Raw genomic sequence first — 11744 nt, forward strand, 5'->3', positions numbered from 1 at the left:
GGGGCTCTGAGCAACCTGATCTAGTTGAAGATGTCCCTGCCCACGGCAGGGGGGTTGGACTAGATGACCTTTACAGGTCCCTTCCAACCCAAACTATTCTATTCTATTCTATTCTATTCTATTCTATTCTATTCATGCAGCTCCGTTTTCAGCTATCTGTTGTTATCCAAATGGAAAAGTGCTTTAAATTCAGGCAGATGAATTTGTTCACTGTGGATAGGATCAGGAAGAGTCGGGTTACAGGAGCTTTAAGAAACTGAACTGTTATCATTCGTGCACATCTCGTAACATGGAGATAGAAAGCAGATGCTGACTGAACATTGACCTAGCCTGAGGAGTATGCGTCCAATAATTCTTCCTTTAAGCCGCTGATTCTCATGGGAAAATCCCCAAGATTCACCTTTAATTCTATTATCTGCCTTGCGCAGAGACTGGCAACCAGAGACTATTCTTTACAAACAATGTGGGTGAAGTCTGCTCTCATTGACACTTGCACAACCCCACTGAGTGTATTATAGAGGGTTTCTCAGCAAGCTGGATTTTGGTGTTTGGGGTGGGGGGGATTGCAGTTTAAACTTAACTAGGGGCACTTTTACTCTGTGCTCCAGGCTGGCACCCAGAGCTGCATGACATGCCCACACAGAAGACATCCATTATCATGCAACATCAGACGCTCACATGGGAAATATGGCTTCCCGGTGTAACCAGTGGTGACAGGTAAGTGCCTCGCTTAGCGGCTTGGGATCATTCCCTGGCAGAGTTTAATACCTGAATTGATTGCGAAGGGATCGGGAACCTGAGCCTGGTCACCAAAATGAGGTGGGATGGCCCCCTCCTTCCCATTCTCAGTATGCTTAGCACAGCACTCCAGGGGATGTTATCCCCTCCCCATGTAATTTAATAAACCGCTGGCTAGCAAAGAGCAAGGGTAAAGTCCGACCTGCATCTCCTCCAGCTCTCGGCATGCAGAGTGAGAGCAGCCCACATCCTTCCCTTGGCGCAGGAGTGGAAATTTCTTTATGCCATCTCAGCAACTCACTGGAAAAACAGCGACACAGACTTCGTCTCTTGGAGGCTTTAGATACTCCACATTTGTGCTGTGTTGCCTTTTAGGAGGTAAGTTGTGTCCAAATATACCGGGTTTTGAGGAAGATTTAAAAAAAAAAAGAGGTGATTACAGTATAGAATAGTACAATCCCATGAAAAAGGTAAGAACAGAAAATACAGGCTTATGGCTGAAGGTCACTGCACTTCACAATCGCCCTTTTAGCTCACAGAAGTGAAATCAAGGAGAATGAATGGGCCTTCCTGAAACCATTTCAGGTCTGTAGCCATGTGTTTACGCAGCTGGTAACAATTATTACAGATGCTGCTGGGGACTTTGAGACATAAAAAAAATGACAGACCCAAAGATGTCATAGCAGGAACGGTCTATCAGATGGCTGAATATCCCAGCAACCTTTGTCAGGCTAGCTAACAACACCCTGCTTAGTTGAATAGAGCTGCTATTTAACCTCGGATAGACAGCTACTCATCGCCCCTTACTGATAAAAAAGAAAACTCTAACAAAACAAGGCTTTTGTTTTTAATTTATTCTGCAAATCTACCAATTTGTTTTATGAAAGTATGAAATCCTATGTGGTTACATTAAACAGTTACATTACAATCCAGGTAATACAAATAACCACTACAAAGTTAGTTTTAGGTACTCTTGGATAACAAGTAGATTTAACATTATTTAAAATAAAAGTAAGTCACAAAGAAGAGAAAAACAGCCTTGTGATTGTCGAAGAATTTAGTTTAAAGCAAGGAAACCACTGTAGACTCTCCTTGTCCTACAAAAAGTTAAGAGAGAAACACTGACGTTTACATCACCTTTCAATGTTAATGTTCAATTAGACGCACCAAATAAATTTAAGTGCACACATTTACTCAGGATAACAAGAACAGTTCACAAGTTGTTTGGAAACCAGTGTCAGGTTTCATTCTCTGGAAATTACATTTACAGCATAACATCACCATCATCCTTGCTTTCAGATGCATAAAAATCCTGTAATATCGTTTGTAAAACACACTAGAGCTTCAAATCTGCTCTAATTGAATTCAGTGGGAATAGGATCAGTTCCTACATTTAATAAGTACTCCTGACTTACTGAAATCCTTGCGGAACAGCCTCCTTCCCAGGAATGAAATTAGTTTAGCAAACAAAATACTGTAATAATTCAGCAAAACTCTTAGCCTTACTATCCAGCAAGTGACACTGCAACTGCATTTCCGAGGACCTTTATGCATGACCATTCTTTCCTCTCCACCAGCAACAGGACACACGAAGACACCAAGGAACTGTGCTTAGTAAGAACTCGGAGCTATGTAAATAAAGTATAAAAAATCAAAGAACAGATTGAATTAATCTAGAAACTGCTCTCCTGACACCCAACTGACACACCTCTAGTGTCATTCTGCTGCCTGTAAACTGTCACTTCTGATAAGACATCTGTCAATCATGATTGCATAACTGCTTCTTAGGAAGCAATTAAATGGAGCTTTGATTTTGTAGCTGCATCTCCACGTTGCGTATGTAGTTTGGGGTAAAGTGTCCAAGGTGCTACTGCTGCATATAATGCAACAGTTTCACAGAAGCAAGGAGAGCTGTTTATGGGGAAAAAAGGCAGGTGCAGGTACAATCCTGATGGCACAAAGGAGATTAAAACAGATCATCCCCTCTTGTGGCCTTCTCTTCTTTCTACTAGGACATCCAAAATGGTGCAAACCCCCAAATCTTCACTCGTGCATGTGCAACAAACCTGCAGAGCTCGTTGTAGTACAGAAGTGAAGCCAGCAGCATCTTAGCAGGGCTTCTAAGAGAACTAGGCATTTATCCACAAGAGTATCTTCTAACACTGATCACTCCAAAAAGAAACCAGACAGGTTACACAAAACTGTACAAACTTCTCACCTGGACATAAAGTGCCATCAAACTATGGAAGCTAAAAAGACGTTACTGTCGAGGGCAGTAGCTATTTTAAGTGTCTACAGCAGGCTTTATTCCCTTGAAGCAGATAACGTTTGCTACAGTCTTGGAAACGGTGCCAAGCCGGTGAGAATGCTACCATAACCAAGGCTAGCAATTTTCTTCCTGACAAACATCGCTCTTATCTGACACGCCAAAGCCAACTAGGGTGCATTTACTGGTGGCTGACTGCAGAACTTTCCCCAGAAGGTAGTTTAAAATGGTAATAGATGCTTCAGTTTCCCATTCTCTGATATGATAAATATGATTTGTTCAGACCCTTTGTTACGAGCATACAACAGATGGCCCCACCCTGTTATTACCACTGTGCCTGCTTGTTTTCCATCTCTACTCATGTAAATGTAACGTCAAATCCTCTTAAGAATCCTGAGCAGCCGTCCAGAATCACTTGTTCAGCTGACATTTCTGTAATAATAAGGGAAGAAAAAAGAGTTGTGGGAAATTAAATGGTGCTCCTGTTGCCAAGTTGTTAAAATTATATGGCAATATGCTTCCAGGAGTTGTAAGAAATTAATTTGTGGAGTGCTTACAAGCCTTACATCTACTAAATCTCAACAGGATATAAAGTGCTATTTAAGTGATACAACTTACAAATGTTAAGGAGAAAAAAAAAACAGCACCAAAGAGTGAAAGAAGAAACTAGATTCTTGTCTGCACTCAAGATTCCTCGAGGCTGGATCTCTACAGCTGAGGAAACCATGCGGGAGATCCTTGGTGAAGTACTTACGTGTGTACGTATGCTAGCACCTGCACCTCTCCCTTCTGCCACCCCTCTTCAGCGGATGAGACGGGGCACGTTCAGCGAGTTACTCCGCTCCTGTAAACAGTGGCTGGCAAACAGCTCAGCCAGTCCCTCCACTAACCACTCTCTCTTCCACTGCTTTCTGAGAGTACTAGCCGGAGCAAAGTGAGTAAGTGTCACTACTTTTCACCTCCTTTATTATAAAGTTGTTCAGAAAGAAGTGCCTGAGACACCTGATCTGTAGATGAATTCATTTTTAAATTACGCCACTATGCAATTACTGTCATTCATTTCTCACAACAATGTCAAATACACTATAAAACTTTGAATTTTCTATAGTGACTGAAATCAGCAAAATCAAAAGAAAGACAGTGCTGGCAGTGCTGTTACTGCTCCATTCTGTAAGACAGAACCGGGGTAAGGCGCTTTGGCAATCAGCACCAAGTTTAAGCGACAAGCCTTGTAACAACAATTCGCTCTCCACACACTAGAGTACGCGCAAGTTTTCTGCAGATGCATGGAAAACTGAGACCCCCTGGTTGTTCTCTAAGCTGCTTTGAAACTACAACAATTCATTTAATCCAGCAGCAGATCCTGGTACTATTATTTTCCTAAGTACAGTACATTTTGATAGCAACATAGAAGCACATGACACAAAACAGATTTGTTCAAGCTCACCATGGTTCTGATGGGCTACACGCACCAAGAGGCAATTCAAAAAGACCACACAACTCAATTCATCAGGACAACACTGCTGACTCAAAGGAATTCTGGCTTGCTTTGTGAAGGAAGAAAGAGTTCACAAAGGAAAAGATCTTATTGCAAGTTGTACTGCTCACCTTGACCACTTCTAATACAGATCAGAAGTATCAGAAGCTACCAAGGAGCCAAGGACAAAGAATTCCTGTTTTGTAAATATTTTAAGAATAGCAAGCTTGCTTTAAAAAGAAAAGCCACTGCACAATATTCCAAATGGCCTTCTCCAACAGACTTGAAATCGTTAGATCAACACTGACAGAAAATACAGATTTCAGTAGCAGTTCTGGCACTTTGCAATTTGGAAAACTCTTGTGCATATGGGACTGAGGCAGCTTGTTTGCAGACCCCTTTCTCACGGTATCCTGGGGTCACCTGTGCTTTCACAACAGTGGATCGCTGGACTCAGCAGGTGCCTTCCTCAGAAGGCGCGAACTGGCAGCTGTCATGAGAAACAGTGTCAATGCTCTGCACTTCTGACTGCGGGTGAATGGACACCTGAACGGCTATCTCTTGACCTTGCTCATTCATGGACCCATCATCTGAATCCCCAGCTGGTGAATTGCTGCGCTTGATCTCTGGGTTGATGGGGTATATCGCCGCCTGGGTACCGCAGGCTTGGGTCTGTTTCTCCTCCTCACCAACTTCATCGGGATCGTCAACTCGCACAGCCTCAAAGATCTCCTCCATGAATGCCCTGCAGTTAAGGATCAGTGGTGGAAGGGGAATGCTTCTGGCAAGCTCTTCAATGTACCGAGCAAACTCCATGGTCTTAAACTGAGTGACTTTGGCCAACTCTAGCGTTTTGGCAGATGTAATGATAGGGATACGCTTGGCTATCTCAAAAGCCTTCTGAAGCTTCTCAGCCCCTTCCGTCCTGAAGAACTCATTGATAGCCTTCTCTGTTTTGCGGAGGTGACTGCTCATCATGCACAGACGGGTTATGTTTAAAACGAGGGTGATAGCAAAGGCAACGAGGCACACAATCATGTAGTAGATACTCATGTCTCCTGAGGTGAAGATAACCCTCAGGGTGACTGTGTAATACAAGGTGTCATTATGATTAACAGCTGCACACGTGTATCGCCCCCGGTCAGCGAAGTTGACCTTTGTGATGTTAAGGAAATTATCAGCAATCCTCCACCGTCCACCTGGAGATTCAAAAGAAATAAACTGAGCTAATGAAACAAAAATCACTTGGTAAACTAGACACATGCTGTTTGCTCCATCAACAGGAGACAGAGCTTGGAAGTAAGCAGTCCATTTCTAGCATAATAATACAAACGGTACACCAAGGATGGAAATTTCCTTTTCATGCTTCTGATACAGAAAGCCATAAACCAGGTACCAATCTTACCACTTAATGGCAAATTATTTTGCGCACTTGCTACTCTGGTTCTACTGCTTTCTTTCATCTGCAGTTTCTTGCGTGCTTTTGGACTGCTAGCTCTTTCTGACAGGGAACCTAATTCTTAACTAGTGCTTCTCACCCACTGTGTAACACTATGGCGAAAGGCTGTCCCCTATAAAGTCTAATTTTCCGTATGTTCAGAGTCAGAAGTCAAGTGACCCATGAAAAACATCAGAGTCTGTAAACGGCTCCACTGGCAAAAGAACACAGGATTTTCTTGAGACAGTTTTCTACTGAGCATGCAGTGCTGATGCACAAAACCCACGTAAAAAGAAATCAATCAAAGAAGCTAGCTTTATACAGTATTTCCTATGTGTTTATAACTTAGGGGGAAAACTGTTTTCATAACTCATTCTTCTAATTACTCTACTTTGAACTAATATCCAGATGGCATTCTAACTACAAAGAGGTTACTGAATACTTAAGGCAGAAAGATGGCCTCCGAGAAGATCCTATCAATTAGCTCAATGACCTTCATTAATACTAATAGAGTAGAGGAAACCACATGCATCTCTAAAAGATGTTATTTTTTGAAAATTAAAAACTACAGGGACAGAACTATAAAAGCCAATGGCTAGGAAAATATATTCTCCCTCTGTACAAAAGGGTTAAATAGCATGTATTTCATCGCTGGCCATTACCAATTGCATTAGTTTCCATGGTCTCAGTGGTGCATAAAGCAGAAAATGAATGTAGTAGTTACCACATGCTTTAACAAATCCTGTTACAAAATTAAAACACTGATTGCCAGCTGGAAACGGTCACAAGTTGTGGAGAATTGCGTTTAATTCATGTGTTTGGAAAAATATAATACAAAACAGAGCAATAATAAATAAAAACATCAGTTAGTATCTGGTAGGATGCAGATTCATTTCTTCTGTATTGAGTACTGCAATGCCTCTTGAACGAAATGATTTTGTGGGGCACCATAGCTGGACGGATGGGCTAGGACAGAACAACTCGGGTATAATTCGCATGCCGCGTGACAGAGTGCAAAGGGCTTTGTCTTGCTCTCTCCTTATCTCCCAACTGTAAAAATGGGAGGATAGGAAGAGAGAATGATAATAAAGACCCAGAGGTTTTCAGATACTGTATAAAAGGGGAATACTGAAGGATAGAAACCAGCAGGGAAGCTCACCTTCATCTTTCTGTTCAAGCAGGTGTCCTCTGGAGTTATACCAAAGAATATATTCATACTGGCTGATGTTCAGTTTACATTCAATTAAAATACTGGCCCCCTCTTTGGCTATGATATCATGGTGTGCTGGAGAACTTACTAAAGCTTGAGACACTGTATGAAGTGATGTATTGAAAGACCCAAAAGCAACTGTCCCGTTAAAAGCTACATTTTCCAGTGTAAATCCAATTGAAAGATCAGCACTAACAGTCAAAATTAACAGGCAATAGCTGAGCTTCATGGAAAGCTAGAGAAAATTCTTTTTTCATTTAATTTGGAGAAATGAGGTCATACGATATTAAGCTGTCTGTATGGCTCTGAGATAGGAGAGGAGGTTCTTGATTTGTTCGGTGACAGAAAATGTCTTGGATCCAAATGCACTTTCAAGACCATCAATATTAGAAGCGGAAACTGGAAATTCAACTGAAAAAAAAAAAGAATTATGTTTATTAATGATAGCAAGCTTACGGCATATTCAAATTTCATTTCCTATAAACAGATTTCGATTAGCATAATATAAACTGTCAGCCGAGAGGTTCCAAATCAGAGCTTTGCTCAGAACACAGTAATGAAACGAGGGTAAGAAGGCATTAGCACAACCTTCAGTCCTCTAGATGTTCATCTTCCAATACAAATAAATAATCTCAGGAATAATAGTCATTAAGGGGAAAAAGGTTCTAAAAAAAGAACAAATTGTTCAGACTACTCGAAATGCATAACTATCTTCAGGGTCAGAAAGTGGATTCTGCATTTGTTAACTGAGAAAAAGTGCTTTCTTAATAGAGGAAGAAAAGCAAGAAAGAGGATATAATTTCTGCCTCCCTCCCCACGAATATCAAAGTGCTTTTAAGCCCTAGTTTTCTAAAGCCAGTCTTTCATTTAGCATCTAGAAAAAAACCAAAGCACACACACATCTGAATTTTAGCATTTATACATCCACTTACTTACTTCAGAGGCACAACTGGTGTTAGATGTCTAAATACTACAAAACATGCTTATAGTTTCTTGTGTTGAGAAAATTCTCTTGGCAGTTACCGAGAGCCACAGAGAGGAAGTCCCTTTCTGAATACCAGGACACTGATGTCTAAACATACTTCCTTTTTTGCAATCTCTCTTGCTGCTGCTGCTGTATTTTCGAACTCTGCCTCTTTTTTTCTTGTTTGTTTTACAATAAGCTCCTGTTCAAAATCTTTTAGTTTATGCTGCTCCATCTCAGTGGTCATATCCTGTTTATCATCTTCTCTACCCAAATGTTGCCCCATATTTCACAGCAATTTGAAAAATTGTTTTGTCTAGGGATAAAATTCACACTCTTCAAATTAAGCTGCACAAAAGATATTTTAAGACATTAGGATACAGCCTTTAATTTTATGTTCTTTGCACACAAGGATTTTCCTTTTTTAACAGCCAGAATAAAACCAACTTGTAACAAAAATTTGATGACACCGATAAGAGAAAATCTGTAACCAATTTTCCTGGAAGCCTGATTCAAGAAAATTTCTAATCAAATATGCATTCCCTGAAGTTATGATTCCATCTAGACTGCTCCAGAGCCCTAAAAAAACCAATTTACAAAGTGTAGAAGCCAAAAGCCAAAATGTTGTCTTAAAGAATATCTTACTTCATCCCATTGACTGTATGACTTCAAATTTCTCATCTTTTCTTCTACCAATAACAAATGCTAGTAGAGTTGAATTTCATAAATATCACAATACAAAGGAACACATTTTCTTAATAAATAATGCAGACACTTCTCATCCTTCCAGAATCACTAGTTAACACTGCCTAAAGCAGATGGAAATCCTATCAGTTATGAAAAATAATGTAATATAAATAAATGCAGGTGATTTGTACTAATTGTCTTTTCAGCAGAGAAAAGTTAAGCATATTCAAGAATGGGAAAATTTGCTGATACCACACTAACCAGACTAGGAATTTTTTTCAGTTAAAGTTAATTTGTCAAAGGTCAAACCAGATTCCAGACTTGACATCTGATGAGAAACGTGTTATCTGACCCACTTCTGTTGCGGCTATTGCCAAAACCAGTTTAACAAAGAAGGCAAAGATGACAGCTGTGTCCAACTCTCCTTCAAGCTTGACTAACCAACTCACCCACTGAATCCTGCAAGAGAAACTGGAAAACAGCCCCTCCACTTGTTTCTCCGTAAACAGCAATCCCTTCATCTACCCTCCTTTTTTTTTTATTGGCCCCGCTCTGTTTTCTATCACGCCTCTTGTCCGTTCATTTAAGGTGAGACCAGCGCTGAGAACTCAATTATACCGTTGTGCTGAAGAAGCTCCTTTCCCACAGCTAAACGGTTAAAAACAGTACCAAGGCCTCTTTCGTTCCTGTTTTCCACCAGTCACACTTTAGGGAAAGTGTTACCTGAGTCCTGCTGCCTCTGGAGAAGAGCACCCCAGCCCCGCCAACTGCACAGGTCTGAATAAAAAACAATACTAAGGTTGCTGCTGATCAACAACTATCCTTCTGTTTGAAGAGTGGTTTTAACCTTCCTTTTTTAGACCCCTAGTATTTTCAGAGTGATTCAGAGCCTTCAGAAGGCTGCTGACAACCGACCTGCTTATTTTGGTAACGTGCAGATTTCTTACAGGCAGGCTGCGGATTGTTAGCAGTTTGTGGACCACTGGTGTTTGGATTGCCAGAGTTGCCATTTGAGAGCCTGTCACAGCTTGCGCTAGCAAGTGAGGCGCTGCGGTCACTGATCTTCAACATCCATCACCCCGCGACCCAGCTGCCTTCCGTTAAAAATGCCACTGCACTAAATGGCTTTTGCATGCATCGGGACCTGCCTTCACAGCATCTGATGCAGTTACAACTGAGGATAGCTCTGCAGTGAAGACAAACCCTCCTCTTCGTTATCGGATCAAGTGCATAGAATAACTCCCAGTCTTCCAAAACAATAACCTCCCAACTAATAATGTTTTAGATTTATTAGAGAATAATTCCAGTACCTCCTGCGCTTTGCCTGTGTTATTGTCATTTTAAATTATTAAATTGTTAGATTTCCAAGTGTCTGCGACACTCCTCCTAAAATGACATTAGGAACCTCAGTCAATTATTTAACACAGGAAATACTCAGCAACATTTTCCCTCATAAGAATAAGATAATTATCTTCAGTAATTGCATATGCTCTCCGCTATACTTGCACTGAGCTTGCATAATGTATGAAACATTGGTGATGGGTCATTGAATTGTACTATTAAACTCTTCGAGGCCTGATTTATTAGAAATTGTTTGTCACATTTCGCTTTTGGAAAAGCCATTATTGCTAAGCAGACAATGATCTCTCACTGCCGAATGCCGGGGAAAATAAAATGACTTGCAAAATCCATATTCTTCAACCATCACACTTATGCAAAACAGCTGCTGGAGCTGATAAAGGATCCAAAAGGGATAAAGCGTGAACGGTGCCAACATCACGATTCTTCAAGAAAGCATTAAGCCCAAGCAAGATGAAATGTGCAGAATGGAAACTGGCTATTTTACAACTGAACCTGAAGTTGAGCTCCGCATATTTAACCTTTATTAAACCATAAGTTATAACAACAAATAGCGGTGGAAAGATAAAAATCCACGATGCATACGCTCATATGAGTCATCTTTGGCTCTTATCCTGAAAAAATGTATGCGTGTTTAACTTAGAGCACTATAAGTAGTCCCACTGAGGTCAATGGAAGTACTGATAGTACTTAAAATTACACACATTTGTAAGGCACTGCAAAATTGGGGCCCAAGAGGTTGCAAGTTATATGGCTTTACATTCACTGCTCGTAACATCATTTCATACCTGGAGAAAAGCGAAGCAATAAACCGAGACGCACCTGACAGACCACAGGCTGCTCTAACTGACTGCCACTTCTGGCACGCAACGTGGAAACCTATTTTGGCATTGACAACAACCTACCTGGTAACCACGCACACTAAATAGATCTAAATGGATTGCTTTTGCACAGAGCATGCCTTCCTACTCGCAGCGTGACCTCTTGTAGAAATATGGCTGCTGTGACCATCCCGCGAGGCCCCTCTGACCCTCTTTCAAATCTGGGAGCCGCATTTGGCAGAGCCCTGAAGACATTAGCTCCTGGGAAGGCTGTGAAAACGGACGGCGTGGTCTTGACGAGAGACATTACCAGTGTTCCCAGCATGGGAGAGGCCGCAGGGAGGCTTCACCCTCCGCCGGCACCAGCGAAGGCTCCGCGGGGGAGCGGCTGCTGCCCAAAAACCAGCGTAAGGAGCAAATCTACAGGAGGCCAGAGCAGGTCTCGCCCGCGCGCGGCGGCCTTACGGGACGTGGTGTTTCGCCGTGTACGCGGCCCCTTGGCTGCCCGACACCTGTCACAGGGTAACTCACGAAGGACACGCGATCGGCGGCACGGGAAAACAAGCCTTTTTCCCCCTCTGTCAGCTAAAAGCCATCAGGCACAAAACTCCACGGAACGGAAACCCTCTCCCCCGCAGCCCCGGCCCCACACGCGCCCACGTTCGCTCGCGGAAAGGCCCCGCTCAAGCCGGGCTCCTCGGGGCAGCGGGAAACACGACGTACGGCCACACTCCCCACGCGGCAGCCGGGGGGACCCAGGCCCAGCCCGCCTGACGTCACGCGG

General features: G+C 42.2%; 1 protein-coding gene across 1 annotated transcript; it reads right to left on the reverse strand.

The window, feature by feature from the left end:
* Positions 1–1590: 1590 nt before the first annotated feature.
* Positions 1591–7542, reverse strand: MFAP3 (microfibrillar-associated protein 3). The gene is made up of 2 exons (XM_009322618.1): positions 7079–7542; positions 1591–5680 (listed from the first exon to the last, which is right to left on the reverse strand). Exons 1-2 carry the CDS (start codon positions 7356–7358, stop codon positions 4935–4937), a joined length of 1026 nt encoding a protein of 341 aa, XP_009320893.1. The 5' UTR covers positions 7359–7542; the 3' UTR covers positions 1591–4934.
* Between the last annotated feature and the right edge of the window lie 4202 nt (positions 7543–11744).

Source organism: Pygoscelis adeliae, unplaced genomic scaffold (assembly GCF_000699105.1).
Source record: "Pygoscelis adeliae isolate BGI_AS28 unplaced genomic scaffold, ASM69910v1 Scaffold34, whole genome shotgun sequence".
Taxonomy (NCBI): Eukaryota; Metazoa; Chordata; class Aves; order Sphenisciformes; family Spheniscidae; genus Pygoscelis; species Pygoscelis adeliae.

What these genes read in the sequence shown, in the direction of transcription:
- MFAP3 (XM_009322618.1), bottom strand. Translation starts at nt 7,358, where the DNA reads ATGAAGCTCAGCTATTGCCTGTTAATTTTGACTGTTAGTGCTGATCTT. An exon ending in GCTTGAACAGAAAGATGAAG is followed by an intron (nt 5,681 to 7,078) that starts GTGAGCTTCCCT and finishes TTGAATCTCCAG; the next exon opens with GTGGACGGTGGAGGATTGCT.